Raw genomic sequence first — 14,072 nt, 5'->3', positions numbered from 1 at the left:
GTATATATTTTTGCAGTATCCTACATGTAGTTTACTTGGGTATTTACATTTAATGCTACTTTATACCTCTATTTTAGTAGGCTACATTTCAGTGGTAAAACATGTTTTATTAATTCTCTACATGTATGACACTGTCAGTAAGCTGTTATGCATGTTTAGTTATTACATTTTAAATCAACTAATTAATTATGATGAACTCATAGCACTCCAGTAATTCAGATTAGCTTCACCTAGCAATAACCTTAAAGTAATGAACACATTAATGTGTCACTAATTATAATCCAGTAATTTGTTTGTTTATATGTTGTGTAAACATCATTTTAATGCAACATCTGGTAAAGGCGGGTCTATTTTTAATTAATATATATGCTTCTGGTTAGCTTGTCATTCATAAACTTTACACCCTGATTGTGTTTTTTAATAAATTCACTAGCTTTGAACAAAAACACACAGAAAAAAAGTGAAGGCTGCTGCAATGATATATGATATCGATACAACCAAAGGGACTTTCATTCCCTTGCTACCAAATCCCTGACAGGGCTGCAAACATCCCCTGAAATCAAAGCAAATCATATCACATCCAACATCCAGATGGGGCTGGAAAATAAGCTATATTGACAACCAAATGTTAATCCAGCTAATCAAATACAATCAGCTGTTATCAGTTTATGACTTTAACTTTGAGGCTTTGTGAGGATGACAGATAGCGGAAATCTATTGATTGTTCACGATCAACAGCTTTGATCAGTGTTCATCGTTGTGAGTCTGTAATGAGCGACAAGTCCAACTGCAACACGGCATAAGCTCCTCAGTAAAACACATGTGCACCAAAGAGTGTATATCTCTAATATATAAACTGTGCTGCATGTACCCTAAGGCCATATGTTTCATTTACAAAGTGCAATGTGTTTTAATCCATTCTCTTACATGGGAGTTCATCAAGGAACATATACAATCACAAATGAATCCACGTCTGTCACTATTCTTCCTCTACGTCCATCTCACTCAGAGACTAAAACCTCCTGTCTTAATCTGACCTAAGCTGGTGAGACACAGTAAAGCACAGAGGAATCAGGATCCTGTGAGGACATTCTCCTAATCCCCTTCTGCCCCTCCTTTGTAAACACTCTTTACTTGGTCCGGGTTGCTCGTGCTCATGTTTTTTTTGCCTCTCTCTCTCGTTCTCTCTGTCACAAGCTGCTTCAGAACAGACGGCAGGAAAGCATAGAGGAAACAAGTTAGGAGTCTGGATTTCTTATGATCTCAAAGAGACGTGTGCCTCACGTGGCGAGTGAGGCCTCATGGTCAGAGCATGCCATGTGCTAGGGCGTTGAGGCAGTGGGAGATCAGACCCACGTCTGCTCTGCGGGGGATCAGGCGCTCCAGGGCCCTCATGTGGCTCCGGATACAGGGACTGGTCCGGTCCCTCCGGCATGGTGGGAGATACCCAGTGAACTACAATGACCCGGCAGCAGAGGAACAGGAGATGGTTTGCCTTGAGGTATGACCCTTACCCTCATGAGTATTCCCATTTTTGATGAACGCCTCATTATCCCAAACGCACCACTGATTGGTCATTTGGAGCTAATTTTCATAGAGCAAATTCATGCAGCTGTCAAATTAAGTTGAGCTTTTTTCTGCTCCATGAGAACATATTTTAGAAACAATTCTAATAAGGGTGTGTTGTGTTGCTTATCAGTTCAGCCACAAATAACAAAATAAGTCTTCAACATGTTTCGTAGTTGTTTGTTGTTGTTGCTGTTACTAGATTACACAGAGCATCAAGAGCCCAAGACTTATATTTAGAGAAGCACTTCCTGTCTGAAAGAAGCTAAGAAGATTATAGGAAGATAGTGTTTCTTTAAATAGTATGATACTAGTCATTGGAAATCTAAATTAAGTTGCAAAGTCAGTCACACACCGAACACAGACAGTTGGACAGACACACAGACACACAGACACACATACACACAGACTCACAGACAAACAGTACAAACATCCCAGTGCTGTGTCAGGTGAGTTGTGAATACATGCAGTTGTTTCTAACAATAGTTTTAAAACGTTATATTGCTTGGCAACCGAATCATGCTTGGTAAATGGATGAATTGATATTCTTTAAGGCTCTCTGTAGTAAGAATAACTCAAGTTTATTCATACACATTTTGAATGACAAATACCACAGAGGAGAAGGGAAGTGTAAGAGAGTGGTAAGACAGGAGAATGGTGTCAGTTCAGGTCATCACATATACATTACACAAACCTCGATGTGTTTTGTTGAATTTACAGTCAACATATTTTCATCTTGACTGCTACTCAAAAGCAGAAGTGTTTCTAGAATTTCTTTAAACATTTGCTGTGAAGTTATTTGGAACATGGTCAGCATCATTTACCTCTGGGTCCATGTAACCTACGTATATTCATTTTGAAAACAACTGAAACTGAGTTTAGACTAACTGACATATTATATTGATAGCCAATAGAGAATATATTGTAGCAAAAGAGGTCCAATTGTAATTTTATGACCTTTTTAATGTGATCAATGTGTTATTATACTTTACAAACAACAGAAATGATAACCTGATGAAGAAGATTTCTCTTAATTTGAGAGTTTTTTGTCAGAAGAGCCAACTGAGGTGTCATGACTGAAAGAACGAGATCGCGGATACAAGCGGCCGAAATGGGATTTCTCCGCAGGGTGGCTGGCATCTCCCTTAGGGATAAGGTGAGAAGTTCAGTCATCCGGGAGGGACTCAGAGTAGAACCGCTGCTCCTTCGCGTTGAAAGGAGCCAGTTGAGGTGGTTTGGGCAACTAGTGAGGATGCCACCTGGGCGCCTCCCTAGGGAAGTGTTCCAGGCACTTCAAGCTGGGAAGAGACCGAGGGGTAGACCTAGGACCAGGTGGAGGGATTATATCTCTTCGCTGGCCTGGGAGCGCCTTGGAATCCCCCAGTCAGAGCTGGTTGATGTGGCCAGGGAAAGGAAAGTTTGGGGCTCTCTGCTGGAGCTGTTACCTCCGCAACCCTGACGGACAAGCGGGAGAAGATGGATGGATGGATGGATGGCCAACTGAGGTTTCCCTCCCCTTTGGGAAGGCCTCAAAAGCTGATGCACTTTTGAAGCAGACAGCTGAATTGCCTATGTGTAGAGGTGTTTCTAATGAAAGGGATATGATTAACTCTAATTATTATTATTTTTGAAACTTAAATCAGAGACCAGTGATGGCATTTTGGATGTTGCCACCATTAGAAATCATTTGAGTTAATTATTTCATTTATATTTTTTTTTTCAACTATCATGCTGCAAACTGAATTTCCTTTTGTCAGACCAAAAATAGATAAACTTTATATGACATAGCATTACACCACAAATGACTTCCTTCAACATTTGGAATGATGACTTTAAAGGAAAAGGTCAGAATCACAGCAACATACTTGATGCACAAAACTACATTCATGTTTTCTTCCTGTAAGGCTCACAAATGTCTCTAAATAAGCCCAACATAATTGTGTTTACCTGGACCTGAGGGTGGTAATTTAGACAATCAGCTTGCATGGAGACATATCGCTTAGAGTTAGGTTGATAATGTAATGGTAAAGTGAAAAACAAAAGAACAGATGACAGCATAACTTGGTTACGAGGATCAACAAACTGATTGCATTTTATTAAATTGATCCTGACATTTGATGTACCAGAGCGACTCGATGAAACACCTGGGGTAAATTCATTACAAGAACAATAATGTTAGCAGGAAATAAAAATTAAATGGAAACAATTTGTGTTTCCTATATTCAGTGGCCAACTTCTAATTGGAAGACTCATCTTCACATTCAAAATGCTCGCAGATGCCATGCATGATCGCCTGAAGTGTCAAGTTGATAACCACACTTCCTCTCTAGTGCATGTGTAGCTCCAGTTATTGAATTTACAGTTAGATTGTTTTCACTCTAAGCTTTATAATCATTTAAATCCTTTTTAAACACACCCTGAAAAGACTTTATTCATCCTGTCCCCCTCCAGTATCCTATGTACTGTATTCAAGGTTTCAAGGTTTTATTGGTCATATGCACAGCATATACAACGTATATGTTGGCAATGAAAATCTTATGTCCCATGCTCCTCCAACCACTCAACATACATGGTGCAAATAAGATAAATAAAATAGTGCAAAAAGAGAGAAGAATATTTACAATAACAACAATAAAGATTTAAGGATGTGAAATATATACATATGTGGAATACATTGAAAGTATTTAAATACTTTACACTGTTGAATAAGGAGGTATGGACAGATGCATACATTATGATGTATATGGCAGATATGTATAATATATAGATATGTGTATTATAAACAGATATGTATGGCAAATGTGTATAATATATATATACTGTATATATATATATATATATATATATATATATATATATATATATATATATATATGTATGTACTATAAACAGATGTGAGTAGACATTCACAGAGCTCAGGAGTTCAGCAGTCTTATAGCCTGTGGTATAAAACTGTCCCTGAGTCTGGTGGTCTTGGTCCGGATGCTGCGGTACCGTCTGCCAGACGGCAGCAGACAGATCAGATTGTTGCTGGGGTGATGGGGGTCCTTTATTATCCTACTGGCCTTCTTCCTACACCGCTGGGTGTAGAGGTCCTCCATGGATGGCAGCTCTGTCCTGGTGATGTGCTGAGCAGTTTTCACCACCCTCTGTAGAGTCTGACGGTTGAGGGCGGTGCAACTGCCATACCAGGCGGTGATGCAGCCAGTCAGGATACTCTCGATGGTGCACCTGTAGAAGTTGCAGAGTATCCTAGAGTCCATGTTGAACTTCCGCAGCCTGCGGAGGAAGAAAAGCCGCTGTCGAGCCGTCTTGGATATGACCCTGGTGTGATGTGTCCATGTCAGGTCCTTACTGATGTTTACCCCGAGGAACCTGAAGCTGCTGACTCTCTCCACAGGAGTCCCGTCGATGGTGATGGGTGTGTGTGCCTCTCTCTGCCTCTTCCTGTAGTCCACAATCAGCTCCTTTGTTTTGCTGACGTTGAGATGGAGGTTGATGTCCTGGCACCAAGATGTCAGGGCTCTGACCTCCTCTCTGTACGCCGTCTCGTCGCCGTCTGTGATCAGGCCGATGACGGTCGTGTCGTCAGCAAACTTGATGATGGTGTTGGAGCTGTGTGTGGCCACGCAGTCGTGCGTGAACAGGGAGTAGAGGAGAGGGCTGAGCACAGAACCCTGAGGGGCTCCGGTGTTGAGAGTCAAGGTGGAGGATGTGATGTTCCCCATCCGCACTGCCTGGGATCTGCCCGTTAGGAAGCTCATGATCCAGTCACAGAGGGCGCTGTTGAGCCCAAGGTCCCTGAGCTTAATGATGAGCTTGGAGGGCACAATGGTGTTGAATGCTGAACTGTAGTCAATGAACAGCATTCTCACATAAGTGTTCCTCTGGTCCAGGTGGGAGAGGGCAGTGTGGAGGGGGAGGGAGATGGCATCATCCGTGGACCTGTTTGCTCTGTAGGCAAACTGCAGGGGGTCAGTGAGTCAGGGAGGGAGGAGGTGATAAAAGTTTTGACTAACCGCTCAAAGCACTTCATGATGATGGAGGTGAGTGCAACTGGGCGGTAGTCATTGAGGCAGATGGGTTTTGTCTTTTTGGGGACAGGGACAATGATGGACTCTTTAAAACATGTGGGGACTACAGACTGGAGCAGTGACCTATTGAAAATGTCTGTGAACACATCTGCCAGCTGAACTGCACACACCTTGAGAGCACGGCCAGGGATGCCATCAGGTCCAGGAGCCCTGATGTGCATTGATCCTTTTCAGAGATCTACACACATCTGCACTGGTTAAAACCAGTGAGCAGGGATCCTGGGCCTTCTGTGCCTCCACAGCCGGGGGCTTCTCAAAGCGTGCATAAAATGTGTTCAGTTCATCTGGGAGAGATGCAGACACTTCCTCAGCACCACTCGTTGTCCTTTTGTAGTCTGTTATAGTTTTTAGTCCAGACCACATTCTGGCGTTGGAGCCCTTGTAGTTAGATTCCACCTTGTCCCTGTATTGTATTTTCGCACTGCTAATAGCTCTCTGGAGTGCATATGACCTTGTGTGTTCAGAATTTGTCCTTGGGCCATCAGAGGGAAAAGTCTGTGCGTTCGGCAAGATCTCACCCGCGTGTTGTATCATTCGTTGCTTGCGTGTGTATGTATCAATCTATCATGGCTATTTGTGGGTCTGTGTTGCATAACATGAATGCAGAGGAAGGTGTTAAATTAAGTGTTGTGGAGAAAGTCACATGATCATTTCTCTAGAGGGGAATAAAAGATGTGTGGATGCTCAGGGCATGCCCCAGTTCAGCACAGAAATGACTCTGGATAGATAGGAAATCTCTTCCATTTTTATCTTGTTTTGAACACGATAACCGAGCAGATGAATGCCTAATCGTCAATTAGTTCAATTGGCAGTATCTAACTGTACTAGGTCTGCATGGATGCTGTGAGTTCTCCACCCAGTTTTGTATTACAGGACGCTCACATTTGGCAGCACTTCTTGATACTATTTGGAAATGACATACATTTCCATGCAATCAATGAGCCTCTTAACTAACAATGTGACCCAACCAGCACAAAGGTGTTGGTGTAAATTAAGATAATGAGATAAAATAAAATATGATATGCTTCACATTTGCAGAATAGGCAGAGTGCCATCTGGTGTTTGTACAAAGCAAATCAGGATGTGCATCAAAATGAAAAGCATAGAGTAGATTTTAATACAATGTATTTGTAAAATTGTACATCCATTATAGCTTGGTTTGGCATCAGATATATAATAGACATCAACAGTAAAATGTTAAGCATGTAAAATGTTAGGGAACATGAAAGAGAAAAATGTTGCAAACGTCTCCGTGCCTTTCCTTTTTTTCACATGACCATCAAGGCTGTATGAGTCAGCCTGCGCTTTACTATCATGTGCATAGAGGATATTGTGTCGGTGCTGCAGCTTCAGCTGCCTTCAGATGGCAGTGTTGTCTTCTACATCATTACTGGTTTTAGGCCTGTTCTGTATTAAACAAGGCACATAGTAGCCAGGCAATCATCTGTAAAAGAGTTGATTACTGAATGATTAAATGCGACATGCTGTGTATAACCTGCATGGAAATGGCAACGTATGATTAATTGTATAAACATGGTTGCAGCAATGCCACAGATGTAATGTGTACTAACGTTGAGCTAAATTGAAACTGCCATTCCTGAGGTGAAAACAACAGATGTTGCAGATTTAGGATTAAACCATATATATGAAAAGAGTGAATGTGTAAATGCATGTGTCTATGTGTCTGTATGATGCACAACTGTGTATGCATTAACATAACGGTTGTGTGTGAGTGTATGCATGTAACAAGAGAAGGAAACTGCATTGCATTTGCTTAATTTTATTTTAATCTCATGTGCAATGCCTTGTGAACATGCTGCTCTTACAAAACAATTTCCCCCTATCGGATCAATAAAGTACATTTGAACTAAAACAAATCCAATCTAAAACATTAAAAGCCATTGTTCAAAAATAAAAATATATTTGATACTGTTTGTGGATGGATCAGTCAATAATGTGGAAGCACTTAACTCCCAGGACAAATGTAAGACTAAACTTCACAAATGATCTAACATGCTGCCAAAGTCATGCTATCCTTCAGGTTGAGTTAAAAGAGGTGCTGCTGCAGTCTATCAGCTGCTGGCTGTTCAGCACCATAGACAGCGACTTCATGCATGGTGCATGTATTTCTGAATATGTTTGGTTTTGTAAATATCTTTAATGTAATATTAAATTAAGTTAATTGGTGCTTTTCTACCTCTATTTGTTTTACCGCCTTTTCTTTATTACAAACTGACTATGCTATGTTGCTTAAATGGTCCTGTTTTAGATCATTTCGCGTACAAGGCAGGGTAAAGGATCTGCACTGTAAAAACCAATGCCATACTGTTGGGGTTTACGCTCTTCACTGGGCTACTACGAGCTGGAGAGAAGACGCATGCGTACTGACTTGAAGCAGCCGGTCGGGAAAAAAAGCCTTATGTGCCATCGGATGTAATCAAGGCAAAGAATTACTTCTTCTCGCTGTGCATACATGGTGAAATTGTAAGTACTGGTAGCAAACTGGTGTATCATTGCACGGATATTTCGTAAGCGGAGCATTTGAGTCCGTTTCCCGGTTATTTTAAATGGCATGTCACTATCTTGCTGTACAGTGGGCTTTTAACAGATCTAGGCAGTGTCTTTTCGGTGGTTGTCCAGGGCGAAGAAGCTCTACGGTTCTTCATGGTGGCACTTTCCATTGATGTGTTGTGCAAGCGGCTAAAGCAATGGTTTCTGCAGATAAAATCGTTCAGGAACCATTACGTCCCAGTGTCGTACAAATGTCTGCTACGGTAAGATTGAAAAGGAATAGCGCTGTATTTTGTGTTATCATGATTTATGCTTTTGAATGGATACAACCACCCCCACCCCCCATTTCATCGTCTATAGTCAAGCCATAGCGTACTGCAATTGTGTCAGCTTTGAAGTACCCAACGCGTAAAATATGCCATTTGGCAGGACGCACGGAATCTGCAGCTGAAGCCTGCTCTGAATCTGAGTGAAACGGCGCGGATCCATTTTAGAAATGACCAAATGGTATTGTATTCACCGAAAGGCTGTGATAGAGCGATGCTGCGGTTATAGATTTGCAAGCTGCGCCTCCGGGCCCCCCTCCCATGTACAAAATCTCCTGACATTTTTTTTTTTTTTTTTTTAAACCATCGTTTCTTGAGTCAGGTAGTAGCTGGATGATGCCGTGTGTTAGGAGCGACAGCATTGTTACGTAAATGATCTGACAGGATTTGGCAGGTGTGACCTGGTGATGACACATTTGTTAAAATCAGACAAGAAGTCATTCTGTGAGCCTGTCTGTATCTATAGGCCTACATCCCTTAATGGGGTTTGTGTTGATATAGCTACAGAGTCAAAATTATAACACAGTGGTTTCCCAAGGAACTGGTAGCCTAAAGGTGCAAGACACATTGACACTTGACAAGTAAGTAATCCTGAGAAAAGGGACAGATATTTACATTATTTTACAGTGTATTTAATTTATTTCTCCACTTGGGCCCAGTGAGCTCTGCAAATCCTTTAATGCAATGCTGCAAAGCTTTCACAAATGGGATGATTCAAATTTTGGATTACAAACATTGAGCCAATGGTCAACAAGCTTTGCATTTTACACATGCATTTTGAGTGTTTCGGGTAACATACAGCCGGTTTGAGATTAGTGGGACTGAAATGGGCTTGGCCGGTGCATATTTGGCAGCATGAAAGACAAAATCGGCAAATTATTCTTCCATACCTTCCCCCTGATTAGAGCATTCCTTAACAGTGTGGCCTGTGGGCATGTCTGCACAAGCTCCTGCTAGAGAGCGTCAGCAGCACTTCACTTCCTGCACGCATAACAAATACATAGGTGTCAACTGGTGAGTGGTACATTAAATAAATCTAATTAACCTGCTGAAAATGATCAAAATGCTGGTAAATGGATATCAGTGTCCCACCCTACAACTACTACTGCGCTGTCCTTGCTTATTGCACTGGCACTGATTTGTATCATAGAAATCAAATTTGATAGAACAAAATCCCAGTTTAATGCTGTTCCTGACATTTTTCAACCTTTAACACAACGCCTCTCCCCTGTGTCTGTAGCCCATGGGATCAGAGCGGATGGAGATGCGAAAGAGGCAGATGTCGGTGCAGCAGGAGTCGGCAGCGGGGGAAACTGCACCAGCCGAGCAGGGCCAGCAGGGCCAGCAAGGCCAGCCGGGCCAGGCTAACCCACGGGGATCAAATGCATGTTGCTTCTGCTGGTGCTGCTGCTGTAGCTGCTCCTGGTAGGTCTTCCATACCGGAGAACTCACTGGTTGTGGTGCAGCATGGCCGACATGCCTGCACACAGAAAATCACAGCCTGATAAACTGTGTCTCGGCAGCAGGCTCGGGCTTGTGTCTATATTTTCTCAATATTTTTGCATGTCATCTGTGGACTCTGGTCCTGCAGTAACCTTATTGCACTGCAATCTGTTAGTTATCTGCAGCAAATGGGAGAAATGGGAGCCCTTGAAATACCAGTATCTATCTGCTTTATATACAGTATATAATACAAATATTCATTATCACATCTGACCAACAATCTAAAACCTAGAGATCAACAGTTTACCATTAAAGTAATCTAGCAAAAAATGATATTTCAGAAACTAAAAACAGCAACCATTTTTGGATATTTCCATTTTCAACATTACTGCATTCGTAAAATAATGCAATAATTAAGCAAGACTGCTGGGATAAATATAAATTACTTTATTTACAGAGGTAGTTTTATGTGCATGTATAGAATGTTTATATTACACATACACTAAGATAATTCTTAGGTAAGTCACCCAATAAATGAACATTCTTCCTTCTCACTATTAGGAATGAAGACCGTGATGAAAGGAACCGAAAGACTTCTTATGACGTCAAGGAGGGGACCGCAGACTGTGAAGACTGGTCTGTTGATTTCACTGCACAAAAAATGCCTAAGTAAGTAAATGTTGAAATCCCTCACTCACGATCACACGTTGTCCATGCTCCCTGCAGCCCGATGCCCACGCTGGAGGAAGTGCGCTCGTGGGGGCAGTCCTTTGACAAGCTAATGTGTTGCCCAGCGGGGAGGAACTCCTTCCGACAGTTTCTTCGCACCGAGTTCAGTGAGGAGAACATGCTCTTCTGGTTAGCCTGTGAGGAGTTCAGCAAAGATGCCAATAAGACTCCAGTAGAGGAAAGAGCTCAGGCCATCTATGATGACTACATCTCCATTCTTTCGCCTAAAGAGGTATGGCAGCTCTTGATATCACTGTTACGGTAAAAATGTGCTGATTTCAAAGAAGATTTAATACACTGTATTCACCTCTGGGGGGAATTCATGAGTCCACCAGCTCACATAATTTCTTTTCAAATAAATATAGATTAGTGACATACTTATCAGTAATATACAAAGCTACGCCTCGTAATAATAATTATAGTAATAACATGCAAAGGTAAAATAAAAAGAGAATTTAAAGCACAATCATACAAATAGATAAAAGGCAATTTAACCTTTTTTGAATATGTTGAAGATTGTAACCACTATCATGTCTTTATGGTAAATATGAAGCTACAGATGGTTGTCTTAGCTTGGCATAAAGAAGGAAAACATATGGGAATAGCTAGCATGGCTCTCTCCACAGCTAATAATATCCACCAACCAGCACTCCTTAAGCTGTACAAAAACCAAAGTCTATGCTATGTTATGCTAAATAAGCCTTGGATTATTTCTGGGTTTCCAGGAAACCAGCATAGACAACTGGAAGTGACAAAAACAGATGAGATATTACGTGTTAAGGTGTAGAGGGGCCGGTAGGTGCATTTTGTTATCTGTACACAGTGTCAGCCTAGCTGTTTACTTCATTTTCTATCCATGTGCTATCCAAGCTAACCACATGTTGGCAGAAGCTTCATATTTACTGGACAGATATAGTGATATCAATTTAATAAATGTCTCAGTAAGAGAACAAATAAGCTATTCATTAAAATGCCATTGTTCTCGTTAAGAGACTGCCACTGAGGATGTGCACATGCAGTTCTCTCTAATTTACACCTCTGTTCTTGACTCCCAGGTGAGCCTTGACTCCCGTGTGCGTGAAACGATCAACAGGAACATACAGGAACCCAACTTGCAAACGTTTGAAGATGCCCAGTTGCAGATCTACACCCTAATGCAAAGAGACTCGTATCCTCGCTACATGAACTCCCCAACCTACAAAAACCTGCTCAACACTCTGTCAGAGCAGTCCCCCGAATCTTAGGGTGGTGATGACCTGTGATATTTTAACTCTCTTTACCCCCCTCATTCCCCCCGATCCTTATTCCCTTTTAAAAAATGTTCTTTGTATGTTCAGTGTAGGATTACATGACCCGGGCCTCGGGCCTGGCCCCTCCCAGGGAACTCAGCGCTATTGTGATCTGCACCTGACCGACGACACTCAGGTCTCAAAATCTCCCGAGGGCTTGACATCACAAGTACTGCTACAGATCAACATAGCAAAACACTCCAAAGGAATATGAATACATTTTGTTTCCGTTTCTTTCTTTTGATAGAAATAATCTATTTTATTTGTGTTCAGAGTTTTTTATGGTCTGTTGTTTTTTTGTATGATTGTTTTGGGGGGAAAATGATTCCTACTGTAGACTATATATTTATGAGTTTGTAAATAGTAAAAATGGAATTGTGGGTATTTTATGTAGAGACGCCTGGATCTATTTACTGCGTATGAAAATCAAAGCTCAAGTCAAAGGCTACGTGTTAGCTCTACTTGCAGGCAGCTTTGTGGGGTATTAATGATTTTACCTTGGTTTTACCCTGTTTTGTTACCTAACCTCACACTTTGGTACCTGTGACAGCGACTTGGCAACTCCAGTTAGTGTAGAAAAGTGTGCGTGGTTGAAACTGCCGTAACAGAAAGGGAAGATGGCTCTTGTCACGGTGTGCAATTTATGTTCTCAAGAAACTCAAATTTAATGATCGAAGACTATTTATAATGTATTTACTCAATGCATCTCGTATATCTAATATAGTTTTAACAGAGTGACATTAGAACCTTCTATTTGCCAGATAAAGTATTTTTTATTTATTGATATTTATTGCCAATACAGAAAATTGACACGTACAGATTATATTGAAGTTCTCTGGTGAAGTCAAGATGTATTAAGCCATTTAGAGAAAATGCTGACATTTGGTTTTATTTTATCGGTCTGTAATTGCCTAATGATTTCTAGGACGTTTCGGTAATTGGGTCCTGATTTTGGGGTCAGTCAAGAGATTGTTCTACAAATTACAGACCGGTAAAATAATCCGTAATTTGTGAGTGATCTTTTTTGACAGCAGGAAGAGTTGTCTGCGCATCATCCTTCAAGATTTTTTACTTTAAAAAGCTCACATGCAATATGAAATCAACTTCAGATTGAAATAGGTGCTGGGGTCTTGCCAGGTGAGCAGCAACACCAAAGCTACCACATAAACTGTGTTTTACGAGAACGTTTCTGTTGGCTAAAATTGGAGTTGCCAAGTATTAAATACTTTTATGTATTGTGTTTTAAGTTGGATTACTTTGTTGCCTCACAAACATGTCACTCAAAGACAAGATCCTCACATGGGGAAGTGCCTTGACATTCAATTTTATGACATCTTTCTCATGGGCAACAGATGTTTTCAGACTCTTGCCATAAGGGAGGTTACTGGAGCAGGAGGCCAGTTTACTGGAAATTGTCCCTCTTTGGCTAAATTATCGCATGTGTTTTGTCTTGATTTCTTAGTTATCGGTCCATTTCGGTAACACTGCCAAACACTTTGGTGGATGGTGATGATAACACATGTCTTTATTTGCTAAAGAGATCAATGGATAGGGCTGTTTGATGGGAACTTCTTGCCAACCTGTGTGCTTTGAGGTGGCACTTCTTCTTGTCTTAGAGTTAATTTTCACTTACTACGTGCAATTTGAGCTGATGGATACACCGTGCAGATCAACCTCAAAACACAATCTAAGCCAATGGTTTGGAGTGATGCCTATAAATGTTGTTTTTTCTTCTGTTTACTATATGAAATGTGTTATTTTGCGCTGAGTTTACTGAAGAATACATTTCTAAAAAAAACAAATAATGTGAATGTTTACAGTATATGGTTTAACTTTTTTTTTTCTGCTACTCTCCAAGAAAATAAAGACTTGTGGGCATTTTGATTAAGATAAAATAAAGCACAATAATTTTACCGACTCTGGAATGATTTGATCACGAAGCTACACTTCACAACCTTAACGTGCTAAAACTTTCCTGAAAAGACACTAAATGTTAAAAAAAATCTCAAGAATCGTACTGGCGTTAATGATACACATTAAAGGACTTTAACGCAACGGCTGATTAATTAAGATATAGGTAAACATGGGCAAAATACTTCACTATCAACATGTAA

The 14,072-nt window shown here is 40.9% G+C and overlaps 1 protein-coding gene across 3 annotated transcripts; it reads left to right on the top strand.

Moving 5' to 3' along the window:
- Positions 1-1,179: 1,179 nt before the first annotated feature.
- rgs20 (regulator of G protein signaling 20) lies at positions 1,180-13,852 on the top strand. Of its 3 annotated transcripts, none has more exons than XM_063886297.1 (5): positions 1,180-1,501; positions 9,738-9,922; positions 10,502-10,576; positions 10,667-10,901; positions 11,725-13,852. In XM_063886297.1, exons 1-5 carry the CDS (start codon positions 1,313-1,315, stop codon positions 11,911-11,913), a joined length of 873 nt encoding a protein of 290 aa, XP_063742367.1. In that variant the 5' UTR covers positions 1,180-1,312; the 3' UTR covers positions 11,914-13,852. The 3 variants fall into 3 exon arrangements, with proteins under 3 accessions (XP_063742367.1, XP_063742369.1, XP_063742368.1); XM_063886299.1 differs by lacking the exon at positions 1,180-1,501 and adding an exon at positions 8,050-8,144; XM_063886298.1 differs by lacking the exon at positions 1,180-1,501 and adding an exon at positions 8,192-8,434.
- The last annotated feature ends 220 nt before the right edge of the window (positions 13,853-14,072 follow it).

The sequence above is a fragment of the Eleginops maclovinus genome, chromosome 6 (assembly GCF_036324505.1).
Source record: "Eleginops maclovinus isolate JMC-PN-2008 ecotype Puerto Natales chromosome 6, JC_Emac_rtc_rv5, whole genome shotgun sequence".
NCBI lineage: Eukaryota > Metazoa > Chordata > Actinopteri > Perciformes > Eleginopidae > Eleginops > Eleginops maclovinus.
Note: the sequence above shows the minus strand (reverse complement) of the source record. Positions and strands in the feature narration are given on the sequence as shown.